Raw genomic sequence first — 21,961 nt, 5'->3', positions numbered from 1 at the left:
TCACAACATGGACTCGGTTTTTCTGTGGTTCCTCTTTGTCTCGGTGGTATTTCTGATTATTTTCTCTGCTTTTCTTCTGAACCCTTCTCACTCAGACTTATGTTTTTGTTTGGTCCTGCAGGGAACTACCTCATCATGCCATCAGGGAACCTGCAGATAGCCAACGCCACACGTGATGATGAGGGACCCTACAAGTGTGCTGCCTACAACCCCGTCACTCAGGAGGTTAAAACGTCCACCTCTGCTGATCGTCTGCGCATACGCCGTGAGTCACTATTGCTCATTCAGCATGGCATTCTGGTCTTGCGGGAACGCATTTTACTCGTAGGTGCTCACGCGCACAATGCCTCGATTCTTTCAGGCTCCACATCAGAAGCGGCTCGGATCATTTACCCGCCGGCACCCCGCTCCATCATGGTGACTAAAGGCCAGCGGCTGGTGCTGGAGTGTGTGGCCAGTGGCATCCCAACTCCCCAGGTCACGTGGGCAAAGGACGGGCAGGACCTGCGTCTCCACAACAACACGCGTTTCCTGCTTAGCAACCTGCTTATCGACGCAGTCGGCGAGGGAGACTCGGGCACTTACGCTTGCGGGGCAGACAACGGCATCGGCTCGGCCAGCTCTGCCGTGGTGCTCTATGACGTCCAAGTGTTTGGTGAGTAAAATGAAATGTTTTTTGTTTGACTCTACAAGGTACTTTTGTTTTGTTTTAAGTTTTTTCCGTGTCATGGATTTAATAATTACATCGACTCCTGTTTGGCGGACTGGCAAGACGGGGTCTGTATGTACAGAGTGTGTGAGAGAGGAGCAGTGTGGGCGGTGTTTTGCAACACAGAGTTGGTGGAGACAGAGCTCTCTATTCTGCACCAGGACTTGATTGAGTGTGTCTAGGTTATGGATGACTGTTTTTACAGTGATTTTCTGTGTGTGTGTGTGTGTGTGTGTGTGTGTGCGCGTGCGTGCATGTTTGTGTATGAATGTGTTGTGGGCTCGTCTCTCTGCAGCTGGCTCTAATTAAAGCCAGAGTGCTGCTGTAGCTGTAATGAGCTCTGTCTTTTCCCCCATTCACAAGCAGCCAACCATCAACTAGCTGGCCCAGCCTGGCTCCACACACCCCCTTACACACACACACACACACTACAACTGTGTTTTCAGAATCGATTAAGTCACTTATCAAGCAAGAACACGAACCATGTTGTTTCCAGCTCATAGTATTTCCACTATAGTTAGAACATTTTGGGGTTTGGATGTTTAGCGAGACAAAAATAGTTATATAAAAATGTAAATATTGGAGATTTTTGGCACTTGTAAAGCAATCTTAAGGAATCAGGAGATCAATTAAGTGTTTTGGTGAACGATTGTATTCACCGAAGCGCCGAAGTTTACCTCGATTAGTAGTTTGGTCTACAAATACCAGAAAATAGTCAAATGTTTCCTAGATCCACACAGATGCATATGCACAGAGTTTCAGGTCGGCCTCCTCACCTCTCTCCTTTGTGTGTTTCTTTTCCCTGCAGAGCCTCCTCAGGTGATGGTGGAGCTGCAGCAGCGGGAAGTCGTGCACGGCGACACGGTGCGCTTCATCTGCCAGGCCCGCGGTAAGCCCGCTCCCTCTGTGATGTGGCTCCACAACGCCCAGCCGCTCGCCCAGTCTTCTCGCCACCGCCTCACCTCCCGGGGGCTGCGCATCTCCAAAGTGGGCCCCCGGGATGACGGGCTGTACCAGTGCATGGCTGAGAACGGGGTGGGCAGCTCACAGGCCTCCACTCGCCTCATCACCGTATCAACCGGTGAGTGGGTTCAGTTTGGTAATTTGTTGATGATTTTCTTTTATTTCACAGATGTTAGATGTCATCCTTCTTGTTTCGTTACAGGGACTTTATCCCGAGGGAGGCTGCCTTCCATTTACCGCCCGCTCAGCCCAGACAAGGTGCTGAGAGAGCAGCCGCCTGTGAGGCCGGGGGTTGCAGGTGCCATGTTGCCTCTAGACTGCTCAGAATTTCCAGGGTACATGCCTGCAGAAGCCCCCATCATCCTCAGTCAGCCACGCACAGGCAAGGCTGACTATTATGAGCTCACCTGGAAGCCGCGGCACGAGCATGGACCTCCTGTACTGGAGTATATGATAAAATACAGAAAGGTACTGCAAGAAGCTCATTGTCTAAACTTTTTAGAGTCACACATGTGTTCTTGTGTTCGTAACTGAGCCTGCTCTGCCTCTCAGGTGGGAGAACTTCTTGCAGACTGGACCTCCACCAGTATCCCGGGCTCTCTCCATAAGCTGACTCTATCCAAGCTGCAGCCGGACAGCTTGTATGAGGTCGAGATGACTGCCAAGAACTGTGCAGGGCTGGGACAACCAGCCATGATGACCTTCAGAACCGGCAAAGGTACAACAACAGCTGTTATCCTACTAGATTCCTTCAGTCTTCGCGCCAGGTGCTTTTTTTTTTTTTTCATGCCGGGTACTTGTGGTCAGTTCACATCACCGTGCTCTTGCATAATCTGCCTTTAAAAAAAAATAGTCCCCAAGAAATTCCCTTATTTGTTCCGTTTTGAGTCATGTTTGCTAAACACTGAGGCACTTTAAGGTAATCTTTATTTTGACAGCTTTAAACACATCTTAACTTTTGACTTCTCAGACTCAGGGAGTCAGAAAGTGACACCAGTCCTTTCCTTTAAAAAAATGACTTGGAGTACATTTCTTTAAGATGATGTGGTCTCTTATCTCTTTTGTCCACAGGTCGCAAAAATCTGGGAGTGTCAAATGATCCTCCAAAGACTCCCTCTGTCCCCTCACCAAGCCTCTCTCGTAAGCTCTCAACAGTCCTGTGTATTACTGAGACAAACTCCTCTCTGATTAACAATACTAATAAATCTATTACTTTGATTATGAGCAGAGCTAGATACAGTTTCACCTTCTCCTTTCACTAACAAGTCTCACTTTCTCTTGCATTTCTGTTCCCTGAAGGATGAGCTCCCAGTAAGTCCTGAACGTGACCGTTGTTGAACTTTCTCTCACTAGTTTGAGTATATTGTCCCTGTTTGTAGCTTCCATTTGACACTCTTCCATGCTTTTCTTCAGCTCCCGAAGCCCCCGACAAGCCCACGGTCTCCACAGCGACTGAGACGTCGGCATACGTGACTTGGATTCCTCGCGGTAACCGCGGCTTCCCCATCCAGTCGTTTCGGGTGGAGTACAAGAAGGTGAAGAAGGCAGGAGAGGACTGGGTGACGGCGGTGGAGAACATCCCCCCGTCGCGACTCTCCGTGGAGATCACGGGCCTGGAGAAAGGTCAGCCATCTTCACACCCTCTTTTCAAAACCGTAGCGTTGTTGCTCAAAGCTGTTTACTCTGGCTCGGTGGGGGTGGGGGGAGCAGTAGGACATGTCGTACCATATCATTACAACAATGATGTCCACATAATTACATTCCCATGGTCTGCAAAATTTATCACCATAATGAGTGTTGTTTCAATCATCTCAGTAATTGTTGCCATCAGTCAAAAGCACAGCACAGCATCGCATTTGCTCAAAGAAAACAGACAGTAAAGTGAAAACAAGCCTCATTAATCAGCACAACAATGGGAAAGCGTCACTGGCTGGTTGTAATCCCAGAGATGAACAATGCCCGTTCCTCTCCCTGTAGGTACGTCCTATAAGTTCCGTGTGGTAGCGGTGAACGTGATTGGTTCCAGTCCTCCCAGCGCCCCTTCCAAGGCATACACGGTGGTTGGCGGGAGAACACACGAACGCCCCGTCGATGGACCCTACATTACCTATAATGAGGCCATCAACGAGACCACCATCATTCTCAAATGGACGGTGAGTGTCCAGAAGGAGACTGAGGATTTCAAAAACAAGCTTGCAGTGATTTATAATGTGATTTATTCTCCCCCTCGACAGTACACTCCTGTAAACAACACGCCCATCTACGGTTTCTACATCTACTACCGGCCGACAGACAGCGATAATGACAGCGACTATAAGAAGGATGTGGTGGAAGGGGACAGATACTGGCACTCGATTACGGACCTGCAGCCCGAGACCGCCTACGACATCAAGATGCAGAGCTTCAACGAGAAGGGAGAGAGCGAATTTGGCAATGTCGTGATCCTTGAAACAAAAGGTGAGGTGCTTTGTTGGCGAAAGCTTGTCGCAGTCAGTCGGTCTTGTCTTTTACAAAAAGAGTTTCTTTGCTAATAGTTACATTTTTTCCTCTTTCTCCTTTTTTCTACAGCTCGTCCTAACTCCCAAAAGCCTCTCCCATCAGAGACTCCCATTGACCCTCGGTATGGACCGCCCGATGGAGGTGTGCCTCGCCCCGGCGACCTCCCCTACCTCATAGTTGGCGTTGTCCTGGGAGCCTTCGTCTTCATTATTGTCGCCTTCATCCCCTTCTGCCTGTGGCGGGCTTGGGCCAAACAGAGTGAGTGCACTTTGCCGTTCCTCGAGTCTTTACAGGGATTAACGTCTTTCCCGTCCACATCCGTGTAATTCCTGTTTTGTCCTCATTTCAGAGCAAACAACCGACATGTGCTTCCCCGCTGTGGCCGCCCCCGTGTCGTCATGTCAGTACACCATGGTTCCTCTTCAGGGACTTGCATTAGTGGGCCACTGCCCGCTGGATACTCACATGACCGCTCCACATGGCGTGTACCCCGCCAACGGAGAATACACACCAAATGGCAAACCTCACCACCCTAAGCACTGCCTGCCAGGCCTCCAGCAGGTAAAAAAACAAAACTAGGTTTTATACTATCCACGAGTTTTTGTTTTTGTTTGAATATTTAATGTATGCTCGTCTGTCTGTGCAGGATGGTGTGGATTGTGATATGGAGTGTGACACGCTGCTGCAACAGCCCAATGGACACCTGCCTGTTTACCACTATTCTACCAGGTGTGCTTTCATTATAACACTTATTTACTTTTTAATGTACTGGACTAACACCGTAAAATAATTCTACCAATATGAACTGGTGACATTAAAAAAACCTTTTTGTCCTGATTTGATGAGCAAGAAAACTGAATTTTGACCAACAGGCTCAAGAATTTAAACTGAACACCTGGATAAATGTTGAAGAAATTTGTTGGCTGAACATCCCAAATGTCACAACTGGTATGGACAATAAAAAAAAGTCTAATAAATATGTTTTTCTTGTTTTCTTCAGTGGCCCTGATCATCCTGATCATCCTGAGCACTCCTGCTATTCTCCAGATGACTCCACTCTCCAGCTCCTCAACTCCCCACATCAGCTTTTAGACTCGCAGGACGCGGGAGGTGACAGCGGCTTCTGTGGTGGAGACAAAACGGAGGACATCGCTCCAAGTATGTGAGGACGTCTCCATTAATATCTGCTCATAATGTTCTCCTTTTATTATCAACCAAACGAGCATCTTTTAAGGATGCCTTTGTTTTGGTGTTGTTGTTGAATCCTCCTGTCATCTTCTCACCATTCCTCTCTCTTTACCGCAGAGCCGGCATCTTTCCCGCTTCTCTCTCTGGAGGACGAAGGGATTTTCACCACATCCTCTTCGGCAGCCACAACGCCACAATCCCAAGATGCAGCTATACAGGAAGTGAACATCCTCCCAAATGAAGCGTCCCCCGAGGACGAGGGGACGGCCAGCGTGACAGATGCATGAGAGACTGTTAAATAAACAGTAAACAAAAAGAGAGAAAATATTTATTTTTGTATCACAGATATTTATATATTTATGCTTTTGTACATAAGTGTCCGATTATACTGTATATAAGGTTATTTTCATATTGAAAAGAAAGTGACTTTTTATTCATAGATCTCCTCACGCTATGTCACGGACAAAGGGAGTAGTATTTTGTCTTTTTGCCTGTCTGCATTTGAGACCTTTATTCCTTGTGTGAAGAAGAGTCTGGAGTCTCCAGGGACTTCCTCTCAGTTCAGCACTTCACAACTAAACCCTCCCCACCAATCATGTCTTTCCCAGCCTTCCTCCATCCTTAGTCTGGACCTCTTAGGTACTTAGCTTTACGTACAACAGAAACACAATCGGACCCAGTCTGATGCTGTCACGAGGTGCTGTTTAGCTCTGCGATATCACGTTCTCGGTCATTTCTGTATAGCAGTAACACAAATGTATTATGCATTGTTCGTCATTAACAAACTATTAACAAGTGTATGCAACATAAATCATTGTTTCAGTAGTGTACAAGAGATTATATATTGTATAGTTTATTTATTTTGTTTTGGTATATTTTTTTTAAATCACTGAATGGGAGAGATTCTGGAAAATGTCTTTAACTCAGTCATTGATAAGCTGAACTTTATACTGCAACCATTTCTGTGTTTACTTGTTTGCTGGTTACCAAAAGACTGCCAGGTGAGGCTGCTGCGACAGGTGTGTCAGTATTATTCCTCCCTCACTGGTCGGTACATAAGTGTTAGTCTTTGACAGAGACATCTGCAATCAAAATGAAGGAGATCCTGAATCTACACTCCCTTTTTTTTTTTCTTTTTAAAGTGTAGCTGTTCTGTGGTTGCACATGCTGGAGCACTATTGCATGTAAATAAATGCTTATGAAATTGAGTCGAGTCGTTTGTGAATCTTGAGCATTAGTTCTTTAAGCTTTTTAAGTCTTTCAGAAAATTTCTTTGGAAATTGGCTGCTTTTTTACTCATTTTCAGAGAAATGTTTTTCTGTTTTTTGCTTGTCAAGCCACTTAACACTCATAATGAATCATCCAAACATACAAATGGGTGAACCAGGATTGTCTACACACTTCTAATTTTAGCAAAAACTCAATTTGTTCACATTTCTTTAGTTGAATCCGCAACAAACTTCACCGATAACAGTTGACGGGTATAAAAGTGTTTTTTTTTCCATTAACAAAATGATTCCCAAAAAGCTATTGACTGTAAACTGCATTTGCAAGACTCAGCAAGGTGTGCAGTGTTCTTCAAAAAAGTGAGGAAATTAGACAAGTGGAAAACAAGAAGTAACAGACCTAAAAACCTCACAGCAGATAAATATTTGGAAGTCATATCCTGAAGAAAGAGGAAGAAATGCACAAAGACCTGATTCCTGACCTGAGAGATACGTCCAGTCCTTTCATCCACGGAGTGTTTGCTGAAGCCTCATCATATTGTGAAGGTGGAAGGGTTCCTGTCATGAAACCATTCTTAAGGAAGGGAAACAAAGAAAAGGCTGCGGTTTGCCACATTACAGGACTGAAAATTAGTGTCAACAGGTCTGATGAAATGATGAATCCAAATCTAAAATTTTTGGTTTAATTGATCATCACTATGTATAGATCAGAAGAGAGAGTCAGGAGTGAGCGGCGGGAGGCTGTCGTTTGATCTAGAAAAATGTTTCAAATGCTGTCATGGACAAGAGAATAAAAAAAGCACACAGTTTTCCAGTTGGCAGCAAATGTCAAATACAAATGTCTCCTTATAAACTTTATTAATCAATCTTGTATTTACAAATACATACAATCTAATAATTCTGATATTAAACATTGGTATTTACAAAATAGCTCTTGGAAAAACAATTCTGTACAGCACAACCTGATAAGTTAGTAAATTACATTAGTAGGTAACTGTGCAGAAGGTTTCTCAATGACCCAGGATACACTGAACTCAAGTTCTAAACCTAAAACTGATTTTGTTTTACTACCAGTCGGTTTAACCAACATTTTTACAACAAACTTTAAAGTGCCCCTGTTATGCTTTTAACTTTTTTCTTCATCATTCAATCCGTTTCATAATATGACATGTTTGAAAAATCCACACCAAAGAGAATTAGAAAGGTTTTATGCAAAGGTCTCCCTGCGATGCCTATTAACATCTCCCTGCAGAACAGGAAGAAGTATGATAAGGACAACTCAACCGTGATGTCCACAGCTGTCCATTCTCTCCCACAGAACACATGACTGTATTATTATTCCACTTAACACTTGACACCCATGTAACAAACTGGAATAATTTTGCCCATCCTTGAGGAAGGACAGAACGAGCAGTGACCTCAACTCAAAGATGGACGATAACTCTAAAATGTCTCTTATCAGCAAAATACTCCAAATGCTTTACTGTAAGTCTCCAAGGAGTGCAAAATCACCATTTCAACAAGTGCTTCGTCACCACTTTCTGAACTCATTGAACATTAAAAGCTGCTCTGCACTAACAGCAAACACGCGTGGAAAAAAAAAAAAAAAAAAAAAAAACGAGGCTTTGCCGTGATTTCGATCAAATTCAAACGTAGGATGATGTTAAAGTTAGAAGCGATGGCATGTTTTTATAATGTGGCTACGGCTTTCTGTTTGCAGATGTCAGCTTTTGAAGGGCTACGCCAGTTACATGTGAATTTGGTGGAGCTAACCATCCAGACCAGAATGGGCTCGTGGGAGTGTAGCCTCAAAAAGACAGCAGTGCACAAAGAGGCACACCTTTGCTTGTAGACCTACAAAATAAAATTAGGAGCCTATAAGCATAAGAGGGACACTTTAAAGACACACATTTCCATGTTCCTGTAAAATTATAAGATTGTTCAGATATTACAAATGATAACATTGGCAAACGCCAAAGGGAACATATCTGAGACCAAAACTGTTTTGAACATGTAAACAACAAAAATCACCATTTCAACAAGTGCTTCATCACCACTTTCTGAACTCGTTGAACAATAAAAGCAACAACATTTAAAATTTTTGCTCTAAAGCTCCAGTTCACCATCACATTCACGCTGCAGCAGGAGGTCTCCTCACACGGCCGAGCTGCCGTCGTGGCCCAGAATGTGGCTGATGTTGTGAGCAGGACGATTCGGCTGCTTGCCCGAGTCGGCAGATGCGGTGTTAGAGAGAGACAGCAAGGGAGACATTGGCATCGCTGAGCCATCAGTGGGCATGCCGGTAGCGATTTCGGGAAACAGAGAGGTCAAGTTGAAGTTGGAGATGTGAGGGGTGATTCCAGACGAGTTGGCGATGGGCATCGGGGGCATTTCTGGAAGCAGCGGGAAGCTGGCCTGACCAAAACCCACAGGGCGTGGCGGGGACAGGATTGAGCCAAAGCGGTTGTTGAGTGGAGGAGCGCTCCCTTTGTCGGCACTCGGGCTCGTAAACATTTGGTTGGGAAAATATTGGAGGGTGACATCACTGGAAAGGCTGGGGTGAGCAGCAGGAGAATAGGAAGGGTAGAAGGAGGTTAAAGTGTTCTGAGGCTCAACAGGGAGGAGGGACGGCGTACGGGAGGCGTTCGGCTGGCTCACTGGCGGGATGAACGTAGAGTTTGCATTGATGGGAGGTGGAGGATTCATCCCTCCCTCAGGAATAAAAGGGAAACCAAAGTTTTGTGTTAGGTGCTGATCAGGAACCAGGTTGTTGTCGCTAGGAACCTGAGCACTGTCTGACATGAAGCGCACAATGGCGCTACGCCGTGCCTCTCCTCCAGACTGCGGTCGGCTCAGCAGCACCCCACCTCCAGGGGGCAGAGGCAGATGGCCCTCAGGCTCAAACGGGTTGCTCGGTCTGAGCGTACCGGATCGAGGCCGGTCGCCAGGTCTCAGTTTGGTGGGCTGAGGATCTCTGGCAATGTGGCGAGAGTGTTGGCTAACAGCAGTGGGTGGACGGGAGGGGGCGGAGGAGCGGCCTGGCTCAGAGCTGCTGTGTGAGGGTGGAGGGTGAGGGAGTCCTGATCGCACACCTGGGCCTGGGTGCATGTTACTGCTGACCTGAGAAATGTGGCCCTTGTTTCCCTCTGTAAGTCGCATAGGCGGAGCCTTCTGGGTTTGGGGAACACTGGGACTGGAGGTCTTGGCCTGTATGTCTCCTGACGAGTTTCCAGGCACACAGCTGTACTCCATGCTGACCGGAGGACAGCACTGCACTGCTCGTTGGTGGTTGCTCTGCTCAGGAAGGTGGGGGGACAGGAGGCTTTGCATGAAACTCTGATGACATCCATCCTGTTCTCGAGGCAGTGCTGGTCCAACCTGGACCCCTTGTGAGCCAGGATGAGCTCCACTGTAGCCCCCACGATTTCGGCCATCTGTTGCAGGGCCCATCCTGAAACCTGGCTGTTGCTGCCCCTGAGGCCCCCTCTGGGAGGGAGGCACTGGTTTAGATGTCATGTCACTCCCACGAGATACCTGAGCCTCAAAACCACTGAGCTGATGGGCTCCTGCACCCCCCATTGCCTTAAAGGGCGGACACTCTGAGACCCGCTGAACATCAGCGGACCCCGGATGGTCAGATGGCAGACGGCTCTGTGGGTTATGTGCAATGTTGGCCTTCCCTCTTGACGTGTCCAGATAACCACGGAGGTCTGGCTGCTCCTGAGCGCCACTGTGACCAGGCTGAAGGTGGAGACCGATGCGCTGCTGCTCGCCACTAGTGGAGCTTTTACCGATGAGCGCCTCAGCAGAGTAGCTGGACACACGGTGACGTTCCTGCCGAGATGGAGTGCAGGCCAAGTCAGACGACCGTGACACAGGATTGGTGGGAGGAGAAATGAGCTGCTGCTCCAGACTCCTAGAACTCATCATCCTCTGCATAGCATTATGGTCTTGACCAGACTGAGGGAGAAAAAGTGGAAATATTATCAGTAACACCCTCAAAATGAATCTTAACTATCATAAATCAATAAGAGCAATAAAAAGAGATCAGAGTGGAGTCCAGTGGTGCCCCTTAGTAATATTTTATGCAGCTTGTGAGGGCAACAAACATAAAATGCACTACTGAACATTTTCAACACCCACAACTCATGTCATGCTACAATATATCAGCCCAGAAAATGAACAAGGGAGATATTTATTCAATTTCAACATCTGTTCTTCCCATCATAGCAGACCAAACCTTTCTAACATTAACAAATAAGGCTGCTGTCCAGAAATGCAGAAAACTCAATCAACTTAAAGAAATCTATCAAGAAATGAATTAATCACATAAAAGACTATCCTCTGAACTGACGCAAGTTGTGACTTTGTAATGTGATGTAATGTAGTGTGCCTTTTTCTTGCATGGCCCTCAATCATATGTTAAGTCCCAAAAGTGGCACTCTGTCATCAAAACTTTGAGAACCCCTGGTGTACAGTGTCATCCAACCACAAAGCATGTGTTAACATTTTTATCCTGACAGCTCTCAGATGTTCATGAATAGATGGTAGAAATTAAAACAAAACAAAACACAATGATTGAACTACATTTCAATTACAAACAATCTTAAATTTACACTCCTCTGTCTACACTGTGGCTGTAAGGGCAGAGCTGCTATTTCACTGCAAAGTCCCCCACACACTATAAAGTGTCAGTATTGTGATTGTTTTCTTTTCATGATTTTTTTTCTTTCTGTAAATGAGTTTCTCTGTGGTAGACTGTTGCAGCAGCCAGGTGTTTGTATAAAGGACACTTAGTGTAACTTTGTCTAACTACCTAACTTAAACTGTTTCAGATCTCTTGCACAGGAAAAAAAAAAGTCTCATGGGTAATACTTAGTAAATGGTACATGGAGAACAAAAAAATTCCACTGGACTGGTTTTCAAATATGCTTTATGCTAAAAATGCAACTGTCACTTTTTATATCACATGACACCAACCTTGAGGTGGTCCTGCTGGGCCAGGTGATTACTGTGATGGCCCCTGGAACTGGCTGCCTGTGCTTCACAACTCTTTTCCTGGTGCCTAAAGTGCTGCTGCTGGATCTGCTGCTGCAGATGCTGCTGGTGTCTGGAGTGAGAGCTCTGCTGCTGCTGCTGCAACTGCTGCTGCTGTTGGTGTTGTTGATGCTGTCCCTGTGGAGGCTGTTGGTGTGTCTGTTGTTGGTGCTGCTGGGGATGAGACTGGTGCTGTGTTGGCTGTTGATGCTGCTGTGATTGTTGGTGTGACTGCTGTGGATGTTGCTGGGTCTGCTGCTGCGTGTGCTGTTGATGCTGTGCCTGTTGTTGTTGATGTGAAGGATGCTGCTGCTGCTGAACTCCAGACTTTTCCAGGTGATGCTGCTTCTGCTGCAGGCCAGCAGGTGAGCCTGTTTGACTGCCTCTGACGAGTGCCCGCTTCTTCTGGACATGCTGCTCTTGTTGCTGCAGCGCCCTCTGGTGTATTGAGTGGCGCTGTGCTGGGTCTGACTGTGTCAAGTGGTGCTGCAGATGATACAGATGGTGCCTCTGCTGCTCCTGCTGTTGCTGTTTCATGTAAAGGTTCCCTCCCAGATGTTGACCAGGCTGTGTTACAGCATGCTGCTGATGCCCCTGGGGCAGATGAAGTACCCCTGGCTGGTTCTGCTCAGGAGGTCCTTGTGGAGGGCAGTGCCCATCTGCAGGCCTAACTACCGGGCTCATAAAAGAGTTTGCAGAGAAGATAGGGCCTCCACCTTCTGAATTAATCCTTGTCATGACGGTTGAGGAAGACGACGGTAGCTGACCTACCATCATCTGGTTGTGGTCAGCGGCTTTCACATCCATGTGGTTGACAGGGTTACCAGATGGAGGGCAGGGCTTAGGTCGTTTACCAGTGTTTAACATCACCTCATCCTGAGCCTGCCGCTTGGAAATTATCTTTACTTGTCGCTCGCCAATACCAACTCCTCCCTGAGCCCTCATTAGTGTATTCTTTAAGGGGATGTACTCATTTGGCTGTGTAGCACCTGAACAGGGTGAGTGAGCATTATTTGAGGCTTGGGATATAAGAGATGAGGTCCCCGCAGGAGAGGGAGTTGAGGCCTGTTGGCCAGGCAGATTTGGGGAGCCAGGGTAGGGCTGGTGACTAGAGCTGGGCCTAATCAGGTTGTTGACACTGAGGCTTGCCACTGTCCCACTCTGGGATGAGTTCTGAGACTGGACCTGGGGAAGAGGCTGAGACTGGGAGTAAGAGATGTTTTGTGGATGTCTGCTTCCACCGGCTGCACTCACAGGCCCTTCCCCAACCTGTCCTCTGACAGACACCTCAACAGCAGGTTTAACTGTTCCCGGGTCAATAGGCTTATTCACTTTAGCCTGCTGCCCAGCTGAGCCTCGTTCTTTACTGGCTGACACTGGTGTGGTTTTGATGGGCTCCCACGTGGCTGTGGTGGGGTTAGTAGATGCAGTGTTTTCCCCAGAGCACCCTCCACTCCTCCTTCCAGGGCTGTCCTGCTCCAGCATGGCTAACGCCAGCATCTCTGCCTGCTCATTTGTGAATGTAAATGTTCCAAAGGACCCAGATGATGCACCGATAGTGTGGCCTTGGGGAAGCATGGACGCCACAGAAAACCCTCTACCACCCCCAGCTCCAGAAGACATGGGAGAATCAGTCTGCCTGCTAGAGGTCAAAGAGTGCTCCAGAGTTTGATCATCTAAGTTAGTGTACACCTGCTGAGACAACGAAAAGTCCTTTCTAGGAGGAATGTCAGGAGCCACTACTAAGCTCTCTTTGGCTGCTGGTGTGGACTGCATCTCCTCCTGAGCCTCACTGTTTGGTCTAGGGGCCTGAGGCGGTTTGCCCTCAGTAGGATGGCAGGAGGACAGATTGGGTGTGCTCACATCAGTCTGCTGTGTTGTAACTCTGGGAGCAGTGTTCCTTTTACTAATATCTGAACTTGTTGTAGGGGTTGTTGCAGAGCTGTGCATAGCAGAAAATGCAGGTGCAGATGATGACAGAGTTGTGGACACAGAAGATGAAGGAGTGGCTTGAGACTCCGGTTTATTACAAGGCAGAGAATCTTGTGAAGCAGATCCCTGGGAACCACAAGGTGATGTTTGTTGGGTAGTCTTATTAAAAGGTAACGGTGCAGTTGCTGTGGTACTGCTGGTGCAGACTGGAGTCAAACATACAGTAGAAACAGAGGAAGAAGTGTACAGAGTTTCAGAGGCAGCTGCTGAGGTCACCACAGGTCGGTTTTGTCCAGAAGCAGCAGTGCTGGCAGTGCACTTAGTTTGTGTTATGCTAGTTTCTGTACTGGTGATAGGATGTTTAGCCTCAGCAGTTGAGAGCTTGGTTACAGCTGAGTCGCTGCCAGAAAGTGGACATACTTTACTCTTGTCAACCAAGTCTGAACTAACCGATAGCTCGATCGATGTGGCAGTGACTGTTGTAACTGCAGTTGTGATGCTGCTAGTGTTAGAATGACTGAATGTCGAATCACTCTGAGACGCACTGACAGAGGTTTTATCCCGTGGATGGGATTGACTAAACACAGCTGGCCCGCTGGATGAACTGTTTACAATCATTTTCTGTGTGTTCTGTTGTGTAGTGACACTACCTATAGCTTTATCTATAGCTGTGACAGCTGTGGTACATGTGGAGTTAATGTCTGTGACTTTAACAGATGCAGACTGTAAAATTTGAGATCCTGTAACCTGAACTGTCTGGCTCTCTCCTGTAGCAGCTATTGGCTTGGCACAAAGAGCTACAGCAGGTTGTGGGGGACTGGTTTCCTTTTTCTTTGCAGCTTTAGTCCTTTTTGCTGCTGCTCTCTTCATATTCAAGGCTGTGCGAAGCCTCTTTGCTGAAGGCTTAGAGGTACTAACCACCAGCCCTGATGTGACTGGGACCTGTAGCTGTCGGGCAGGTAGTGCAAGTGTGGCTCCAGAGATGGATGCTGGAGCAGGAGGCTGCTGCTGCAACACTGATAATGGAGCAGGTGGAGGCTGACCATTGTTCTGACTAGAAATGTTAAGAGGAAGACCCTGAGAGATGCTCTGATTGAGACTGCTGAGGGCCCCTAAGCTGTTGAGAGCCACATTAGTAGTCGGTTCCTCACTGGTAGTGGGCTGGACTAGCTGCAATGTACTCTGGCCACCCTGGGAACTGGCCTTATCAGAAGTCTTCACAGGCTGCAAGGCAAACACCTGTCCATTCACAGTGATAGTCTGCGGGGTTGTAGGAACTGGTGGAGAAGATGATGTCTGGGTGGCCTGCGGAGGATGGCTCGCTTGAGGCTGAACAGGGCGAGGAAGAATGTGCACCAGCTGCTTTCCCCCTACACTTTGCAAGGATGGTGCAGACACCGAGGTGCTGGTCATGGGTATCTGAGTGGAAACAGTAGGGATAGCAGCAGGCACCATGCCAACTTGGGGATTCTGAGCAGAAGTTGCAGCCTGATTGGGTGCCTGGATGATTACAAAATGCTGACATGGTGTTTGACTTGTTATTTCCTCCCTCACAACTGGCTGGGTAGGGCAAGCACTGGCCTGCTGCAGGATTACAACACTTGGATTGTTTGTGTTCTGTGGTACTGTAACACCTGAAGCTGTTGCTCCACCTGGGTTGACTTGCAACACCTGCATGGTCTGAAGGAGAGGAAGCACGGTGGCCTGTGGCTGGGGTACCAGGGCTGGCTGAGGGAGGGGTTGAGGTTGTGGGATTATGGCTGGTTGAAGAAGAGTAGGCTGGGGCTGAGACACGACTGCAGGGTGGGCCACCACAGGTGGCTGCTGCACTATGGCTGATTGAGGAAGAACAGCACACTGAGGTTGGCATGCTAGGATAGGCTGAGGCTGTGTCTGGTTTAGGACTGCTGGCCGTATCTGGGGTGCTCTTTGAAACGGCTGCGCTTGAATGTGACCTGTAAGAGGTGCCTGCTGTACAGGCACCTGTGGTTGCATCTGTATTTGAATTGGGTGAACAGATGGTTTGCTGCCCATTGGACATACAGTCACCTGCTGGATAGGCTGGGTGGTGTTGCTGACTTCTGGAGTGGAAAGACTTTGGCAGACTGGCTGCACTGTGTTCCCTGCCATCTGCAGTGTTGTCCAGGTAGTCTGTGTGCTGCCTGCTGCCCCAGCCCTGAGAAGGGCTTGGCTGGTTGGGATAGCAGTGTAACTTGCAGTCCTTATGGTAGCGTCCTGCGTTACCCATGAGCAACCCTCTGAAGCTTTTGTAGGGTGGGTGGATGCAGGCAGAGCAGAGCCTTCAGTGGGGAGCTGTGAGGCTGAAGTAGCTGCTAAGGTGAGGGGCTGAGCTTGCTGAGGCATTGATGTGGATGCTGCAGGAATCTGGAGGGTGATGTAAGACACAGAAGGTGGCAGAGTGGGTGCCACAGTTGGTGCTTCAACCACACACTGCTCTATCATTCTCAGGCTGGGTGTAGACTGAGTGGGTGCTGCTGCTGACCCAGGGAGAAGTGCAGGGGTAGAAGAAGAGTTGTTAACATGCAGCAGGGCTCCATTAACCCTTAATCTGGCACTGGCCTCAGATGATGGCTGAATAATTAATGTTTCAGATGACTGTTTTCCTGGGCTAGTCTCCTTTCCTGCAGGGAATTTCCCATTGCCATTAGAACAAACAATTATCCCCTTTGGGAGCTGGTGAGTAGGGGGAACTTTTGCCACTTTAGCACAGCGTTGTTTGCCCTTCCAGTGGATAGTGGGATCTTCCAGAGGGTTAATGTCATTGGCTTTGAGGAGCTCAATATAGTGAGCACTCTCTCGCCTCAATTCCTCCAGCTGACGCCGCAGCCGACGGATTTCCTCTGCTGCAATGAGGTGTAGAGTTCATGACTTTAACCACACATAATCCATATTCACACTTAACTTGTAGGATACTCCAACTAAATTAGGAAGCTGGTGTGTACAATATTACAATTTACCTTGGACTTTATCTCCTCCTTCCAGAAGCATTGTATCATTTTGTTTCTTCAGTTCAGTGATGTAACGAAAGGCCTGGTCCAGTATCATGTTCTTACTCTAAAAATAAAATCACATTTTTTTCTATTAAAATATTTTGCTCTAATTTCACTATATTTAGGCAAACAGAAACACCAGATTGTCTCTTACCTGTTTAAGTGCTTGGGAACATGGCAAAAGATTACCAATGCGGTTAATCCCGGCATTAATCTTTTCTTTTCTGTGTCTTTCAACTAAAACAACAAAAAGACACAAAGTCATCAGAATTCATGTACATTTAAAGTAAACCCTACACAATAAATCTATGGTCATCTATGGTTTTTTACCTGCATTGTGAGATTCTTTGTTTTTCTTCTTTCTGCAAACAATAAAATAACGTTAAAAAAAATTGAACAGTTCACATTTTAAACGACCACTTACGGAAATTATTTGACTGAACCGGAACAAACAGACTATATCTCAAAGATGTTTACTTGGGTTTACGGCCAGGTGTCTGAGTTTCAGTCATCTCTGGCATCCTGTCCTCACAGTTGCCTGTATGATAAGGTACCAGTCAACACATCAACAGCTGGACCTAAAATCCATTCCGTGCTCGTCCTGCTGCAAGCAAAACATAAAGCATCCGAACAGTGTATTGATTATAAATAAGAGCACTGTCAACACACCGCTGTGTATCAGCTGAGAAAAATAGTACAGATACACTAGTGATGAGCTCATACTGTTTCATACAATAGCAGATATAAAAGTATTAAATCTGTCAAGCTACACTCAGCCTCTACTACTACCAGATGCTAACAAGCTAGTGTAATTACCCTATCTTTACTCATTTAGATAAAAACACTTACCGACACGTTACAAAATAATTAGAGTGTTACACGAAGTGATTAAACAGATCTTTCTCCTGGGCTTGTGTAACAATATCGGCAGCGAGCGATGTTCATATATTTAAACCTGCAAAGAAACCTAAGCAATTACCTGTTCAGCTAGCTTTCTGATAGCTAGCAGGCTAACAGCTATCTTAGCTTATCGACACCGACATGATTATTAAGCAGAACAACGCCAGTCGCTTCTCGGCCGTGCTCACACAAATGCTGCTTACAGAGAGTAGTTTTCACGAACCTTTAGCCTCGACATTTTGGAGACCGCTGTTCCTGTAAGAACTTTAAAAATTGGAGGCTAACTATTAGCTAGCAAAGCTTTCAACTCATCTCCCAAAACAATCTGAATAACCTAACTTAGTGCTGAAAGGGGCGGGCCGTACGCAGTCCTGAAAGCCAATAGCATTCCAGAGGTAGGAGGTTATATCCAATCACAACACCTATAAGCATCCAAGGAAGAGTTTAAGGCAGAGGGAGACATAAATCATACACACACACACACACACACACACACACAAAAAAAACCCAATTTCTATACTAAATATTCATAATGTCAAAACATAACACAACTTTTACTGCAAATAGTAATTTATTCATTTAGACGTTAAAAAGTCTTACAATATAGAGCTCCAGAAAAGATAAAATTCTCCAAAGAAATGAAAACATGCGTATACTACAGTGGAGAGGACACAACTCTCCTTGCATGCACAGGTGTCAGAGCTTCCTCTGGGTAATACACTGTTAAGAGATCATAGCAAAACTCCAAAACTTTCAGCTGAAAGTTTGTGTAATCACTGAAGCTCACTGTGGCAGGAAGTTTGAGAAGACCAATGTCATAAGATGGCTACATAAGGTGCCAAAGGTGTTTAAGGTATGTCTCAAAACACTTGTATATATTTAGAAACAAGCATCCACAAACACCTCCACCATACTACTGAAAATAATGCCCAAATCCAAATCGATCTGATGTTATTCATAACACATTCAATACATTTGTTTGGTTCTCTCGTTCCTTTATATTTTCACTCTTTGTGATAAACCCAGGAGAACCTCTGAACCATTTGCCATCTCAGTGTGGAAAATAAAAATAACAGACTAGTTGAAGGGGGATTTAAATAACAGCCTGGAAATATTTAAAAATTAAAAGTACTGAACGCATCTTCCCACTGCCACAAAACCGTCAAGCTTTTCCCCTTTCTCCTGTACTGAGGGGACGCATTTCTGCCCCCCCGGACACAACAAACCGGTCAGACTCATTTCTCATGAGTCCAAAGATTCAGGTGGTGCAGGAATAGAGCTTTGTCTGTTCCACATATCTCAAGTATCACTCCAAGCTGACCACCTGGGACTGCATTTGTGTCGGGGGATGGTCTTTCAAGCACTTTTTCCCTTTACTTTCCAAACCAACTGATTTCCTTTGATCAACAGCATAGATATGTCCCCTCCAGCTTTAATAACCGCATTTAAAAAACAAAAAAAAAAAAAAAAAAAAACACAACAATGTGATTTGAAAACTCCAAATCTTTCCCCCTCCACCATGTCAACTGTCAGAAGTTGGTAACTTTGTCAACAGGAGCACTATAGGATGCTTAGCTTTTTGTCATTGTCAATTAACAGTATGAAGAAAATTTGAAGAAAAAAAAAACAAAAAAAACAACAACAACAGGGGACCCCCTTGTGAAATAAATGCAGCAACTTTTATGCTTGAAATTTGTTTTCTCTTTTTAGCGTCCTTTGAAGAAAGTGTTGAATCCTGGGGCATTTGTCACAGTTCTGTTTCTGTGGAGGTGGCCACATTAGTGCCTTTTCCGAACGCTGTGCCCCTACTCTGACTTCTGAAGCTCTCCACTGGGCAGTGCACAAGGACTGCGCAGGCTCTTTTGCAACACATGGGCATCTGCAGGCTCTATCCTCTTGTAGTAATTCTTCTTTGTCTCAATAATCTCAAAGCCAAACTTCTGGTAAAAGTCAATGGCCGACTCATTGCTGATCTGCACATGACTGTAGGGTAGGAAAATACAAATGCATTAACAGGCAGCTCATCTGGAAAATCAGTCAAAAATAATTATTGTATGCAGATAAGTTTTCATGCAAATTCGGCAAACACTCACAGGTAAATATTATCAAAAGTTCCATCCTTCTCGCAGATGTTTAGCACATGATTAAGCATCTTTGTACCTGGCGTAAAAGTAAAAACAAAATCACCAATTGCACAACAGCCTCTTCTTGAGGTCCTCATAACTTTTAAGAAACAGTATCAAACAGTCTAGTCTATCATACATCTAATAGAGGATGACAATTGCTCCTTTTATTCATTTTGTTCTTTTGTAAGGTGACCTTGGCTTTTTGAAAGGTGCCTTCAAATAAAATGTATTATTATTGTAACTTCCGTTATCAAACTAATGACAGTAGAGCTTCTATTCACCTGAATCACACATAAGGATCATTAATGATAGTGGGGAAGAAAAAAAAAGTTTCTTCTTCAGGAATCAATAACAGAAACAATCTACTACTACTTACCAATTCCAAGTCTACGGTAGGGTGCTAGACAGCCAAGTGTCATGATGTACAGTCTCTTCTGGTTCTGAGAGTGGTCCACTCTGCAGCACACAGCACCCACTGCAATGTCATTGAAGTACGCTGCAAAAAACCAAAACAAAACATGATGCTGAAAGATCAAATACCTCTAAAAGCCACATTTCTACATTTCATTTCCCATGACTGAAAATCAAGCTGTTAAAGTGCATGCAAACTGAATTCCACCAGTCGCTTTCCTCTTTAACGCATCAATGTCATCACATACAGTCATAATCAGGTGTCACCCTAACTGAAGTTGTCTAGGTGTAAGTATTGCGATGTCTTACCTAGCTTTGCAAGCTCTCCAACTTCCAGCACATCTTTGTAAAACTTGTCGTTGTAGCTGACGGGGAAGATGACCTGGTTGAGGCGTTTCAGCTGCTTAATGTTGTGGGGCGTAACGTCCCCCAGCTCGATCCGGCTACTGGAACAAGAGCAAAACGGTCAAATGGCTGACAACAGGTAAACCATTTCATTTAACATTATATGAACCAAAATACAATAAAGACTAATAAACTGACATCTTACAAGCCTTCTATCCTTTATATTTGCTTATAAGCACAGTTCTTTCAGTCTATACACTCAATCTTTGAGTAAACACTTTTACTATCAAAGCTCAAAGATGAATTACGCAGATAGTTGTCTACTTTGAGTACTGATTAAATCATCTCTCATGAACTGCGTAATTTCGTCCCAAAAGCTATAACACTGCTGAACTGAACCTGTTATCAACTCTTGTATAGCTTAAATCAACATGTCCCCTCATAATCACACACATACATTTACATAATCTACTACTAACAGTAATTCTTTGGACGAATGCCGCTTAGAAATAAATTTAAACAACACCTGCAGCTTGTGCTTTTTATAACTCTTTACTTAAAAATGAAACTTTTCTACCATCAAAATTGATTAATATTCTCCTTTAAATATCTATAGGATGACCAGGGGACATGGCTGGATTTGTGTAACTAGTAAATGACCCACACGTAGCAGTCCACTCGCCTCAGTGAGAGGTTCACTGTGGTATTTATAGGACGACTACACATCCAAGAACTGGTGGAGGTCACGTGTGTTGTCCTTAAGCATGTACAATGAGATCGGTGAAACCCTAAGTATACAATTAATACACTTCAGCCTTTATTGCCCTCGTGGAATAAGAGAATTTATTCAGAAATATCCAGAAGCATCATTGATAGTGTGTTACTTTGGCAGATCAAGTTACACTGAGTCAGCTGGCACAAACGCTAAAGTTGCTGTCATGTGTGACATTAAAATGGTAACTTTTTTGCCCAACGTGAGATAGCTGCGTCTAAGACTTTCGACAAAACTGGTATGACTCTGTGCAGGTAGCTGAGGTTCGCGGCAAATACCAAAAATAATCAGAGCTATGATTAGCTTAGCTAAACTGGCTTTACTGACTCAGCTCTCCACTAGCAGCGAGCTAGTTAGCTTAGCTTGTTCGCGACCTACACAAACCGACAAGCGGCTAAAGTTAACGACAACAACTGAGACAGCACCACTTCAGTGACGGTGCTGTCCTTTATATAGTGGCCATGAACCTAAATAAAAGTCGTTTCGCAAGCTAGCTAGCCTCGCCGTCACCTCCCCGCCTCCTCCTGTAGGAAAAAAACAGACATGAAAAACTTTACTTGTGCTAAGCTACGTATTCGTGACCCAAAAGTTCACACTCACCCTTTCATTTTAAAGAGATGATATCCCTTATTTTCGAAGAGTATGAACTCTGAAGTTGTTTCGGGTAAAAGGTGAGAAACTGGAAAGAGTTGGGGTCGGGGATGCCTCCCGTTTTACCCTCCACATGTAGCTAGTTACGATGGTTGCAGTTAGCTTAGCCGCCACACTCCTTCCACGACTGTGGAGACGGACTGTCAACCCTGACCTCCGCATGCGCACACGCGCCTCTAATGTTAGATATG

The 21,961-nt window shown here is 45.6% G+C and overlaps 3 protein-coding genes across 7 annotated transcripts in view; 1 reads left to right on the top strand and 2 right to left on the bottom strand.

Annotated features, from left to right (window-relative positions):
• boc (BOC cell adhesion associated, oncogene regulated) overlaps nt 1-6,567 on the top strand; it is a 23,904-nt gene extending 17,337 nt beyond the window's left edge. For 3 of the 4 annotated variants that reach the window (XM_042221839.1, XM_042221820.1, XM_042221793.1), the window contains exons 5-18: nt 122-265; nt 362-655; nt 1,518-1,790; nt 1,875-2,140; nt 2,225-2,390; nt 2,744-2,812; nt 3,086-3,295; nt 3,650-3,825; nt 3,907-4,129; nt 4,241-4,429; nt 4,521-4,732; nt 4,818-4,900; nt 5,172-5,329; nt 5,477-6,567. In XM_042221839.1, the coding sequence (XP_042077773.1) occupies nt 122-265; nt 362-655; nt 1,518-1,790; nt 1,875-2,140; nt 2,225-2,390; nt 2,744-2,812; nt 3,086-3,295; nt 3,650-3,825; nt 3,907-4,129; nt 4,241-4,429; nt 4,521-4,732; nt 4,818-4,900; nt 5,172-5,329; nt 5,477-5,646 (2,633 nt within the window). In that variant the 3' untranslated portion in view covers nt 5,647-6,567. Of the gene's footprint in view, nt 1-121; nt 266-361; nt 656-1,517; nt 1,791-1,874; nt 2,141-2,224; nt 2,391-2,743; nt 2,813-3,085; nt 3,296-3,649; nt 3,826-3,906; nt 4,130-4,240; nt 4,430-4,520; nt 4,733-4,817; nt 4,901-5,171; nt 5,334-5,476 lie in introns of all 4 variants that reach the window. The other variant, XM_042221856.1, reaches the window with a different exon arrangement.
• Nucleotides 6,470-17,153, bottom strand: LOC102303268 (basic helix-loop-helix domain-containing protein USF3). The gene is made up of 6 exons (XM_005912248.3): nt 17,043-17,153; nt 16,896-16,927; nt 16,720-16,802; nt 16,533-16,629; nt 11,566-16,418; nt 6,470-10,545 (listed from the first exon to the last, which is right to left on the bottom strand). The coding sequence occupies exons 1-6, from the start codon at nt 17,084-17,086 to the stop codon at nt 8,740-8,742; spliced, it is 6,915 nt and encodes a 2,304-aa protein (XP_005912310.1). The 5' UTR covers nt 17,087-17,153; the 3' UTR covers nt 6,470-8,739.
• naa50 (N-alpha-acetyltransferase 50, NatE catalytic subunit) lies at nt 17,043-21,941 on the bottom strand. 2 transcript variants are annotated; one of them, XM_005912257.3, is made up of 5 exons: nt 21,720-21,941; nt 20,312-20,445; nt 19,968-20,087; nt 19,559-19,625; nt 17,043-19,448 (listed from the first exon to the last, which is right to left on the bottom strand). In XM_005912257.3, the coding sequence occupies exons 1-5, from the start codon at nt 21,725-21,727 to the stop codon at nt 19,271-19,273; spliced, it is 507 nt and encodes a 168-aa protein (XP_005912319.1). In that variant the 5' UTR covers nt 21,728-21,941; the 3' UTR covers nt 17,043-19,270. The 2 variants fall into 2 exon arrangements, with proteins under 2 accessions (XP_005912319.1, XP_005912317.1); XM_005912255.3 differs by having other exon boundaries at nt 20,312-20,448; nt 21,720-21,940.
• Nucleotides 21,942-21,961: the final 20 nt, after the last annotated feature.

This window comes from Haplochromis burtoni, unplaced genomic scaffold (genome assembly GCF_018398535.1).
Source record: "Haplochromis burtoni strain Fernald_Lab_line unplaced genomic scaffold, NCSU_Asbu1 Contig_1, whole genome shotgun sequence".
NCBI classification, from domain to species: domain Eukaryota; kingdom Metazoa; phylum Chordata; class Actinopteri; order Cichliformes; family Cichlidae; genus Haplochromis; species Haplochromis burtoni.
The sequence above is the reverse complement of the archived record's forward strand: the minus strand, read 5'-3'. Positions and strand labels throughout refer to the sequence as shown.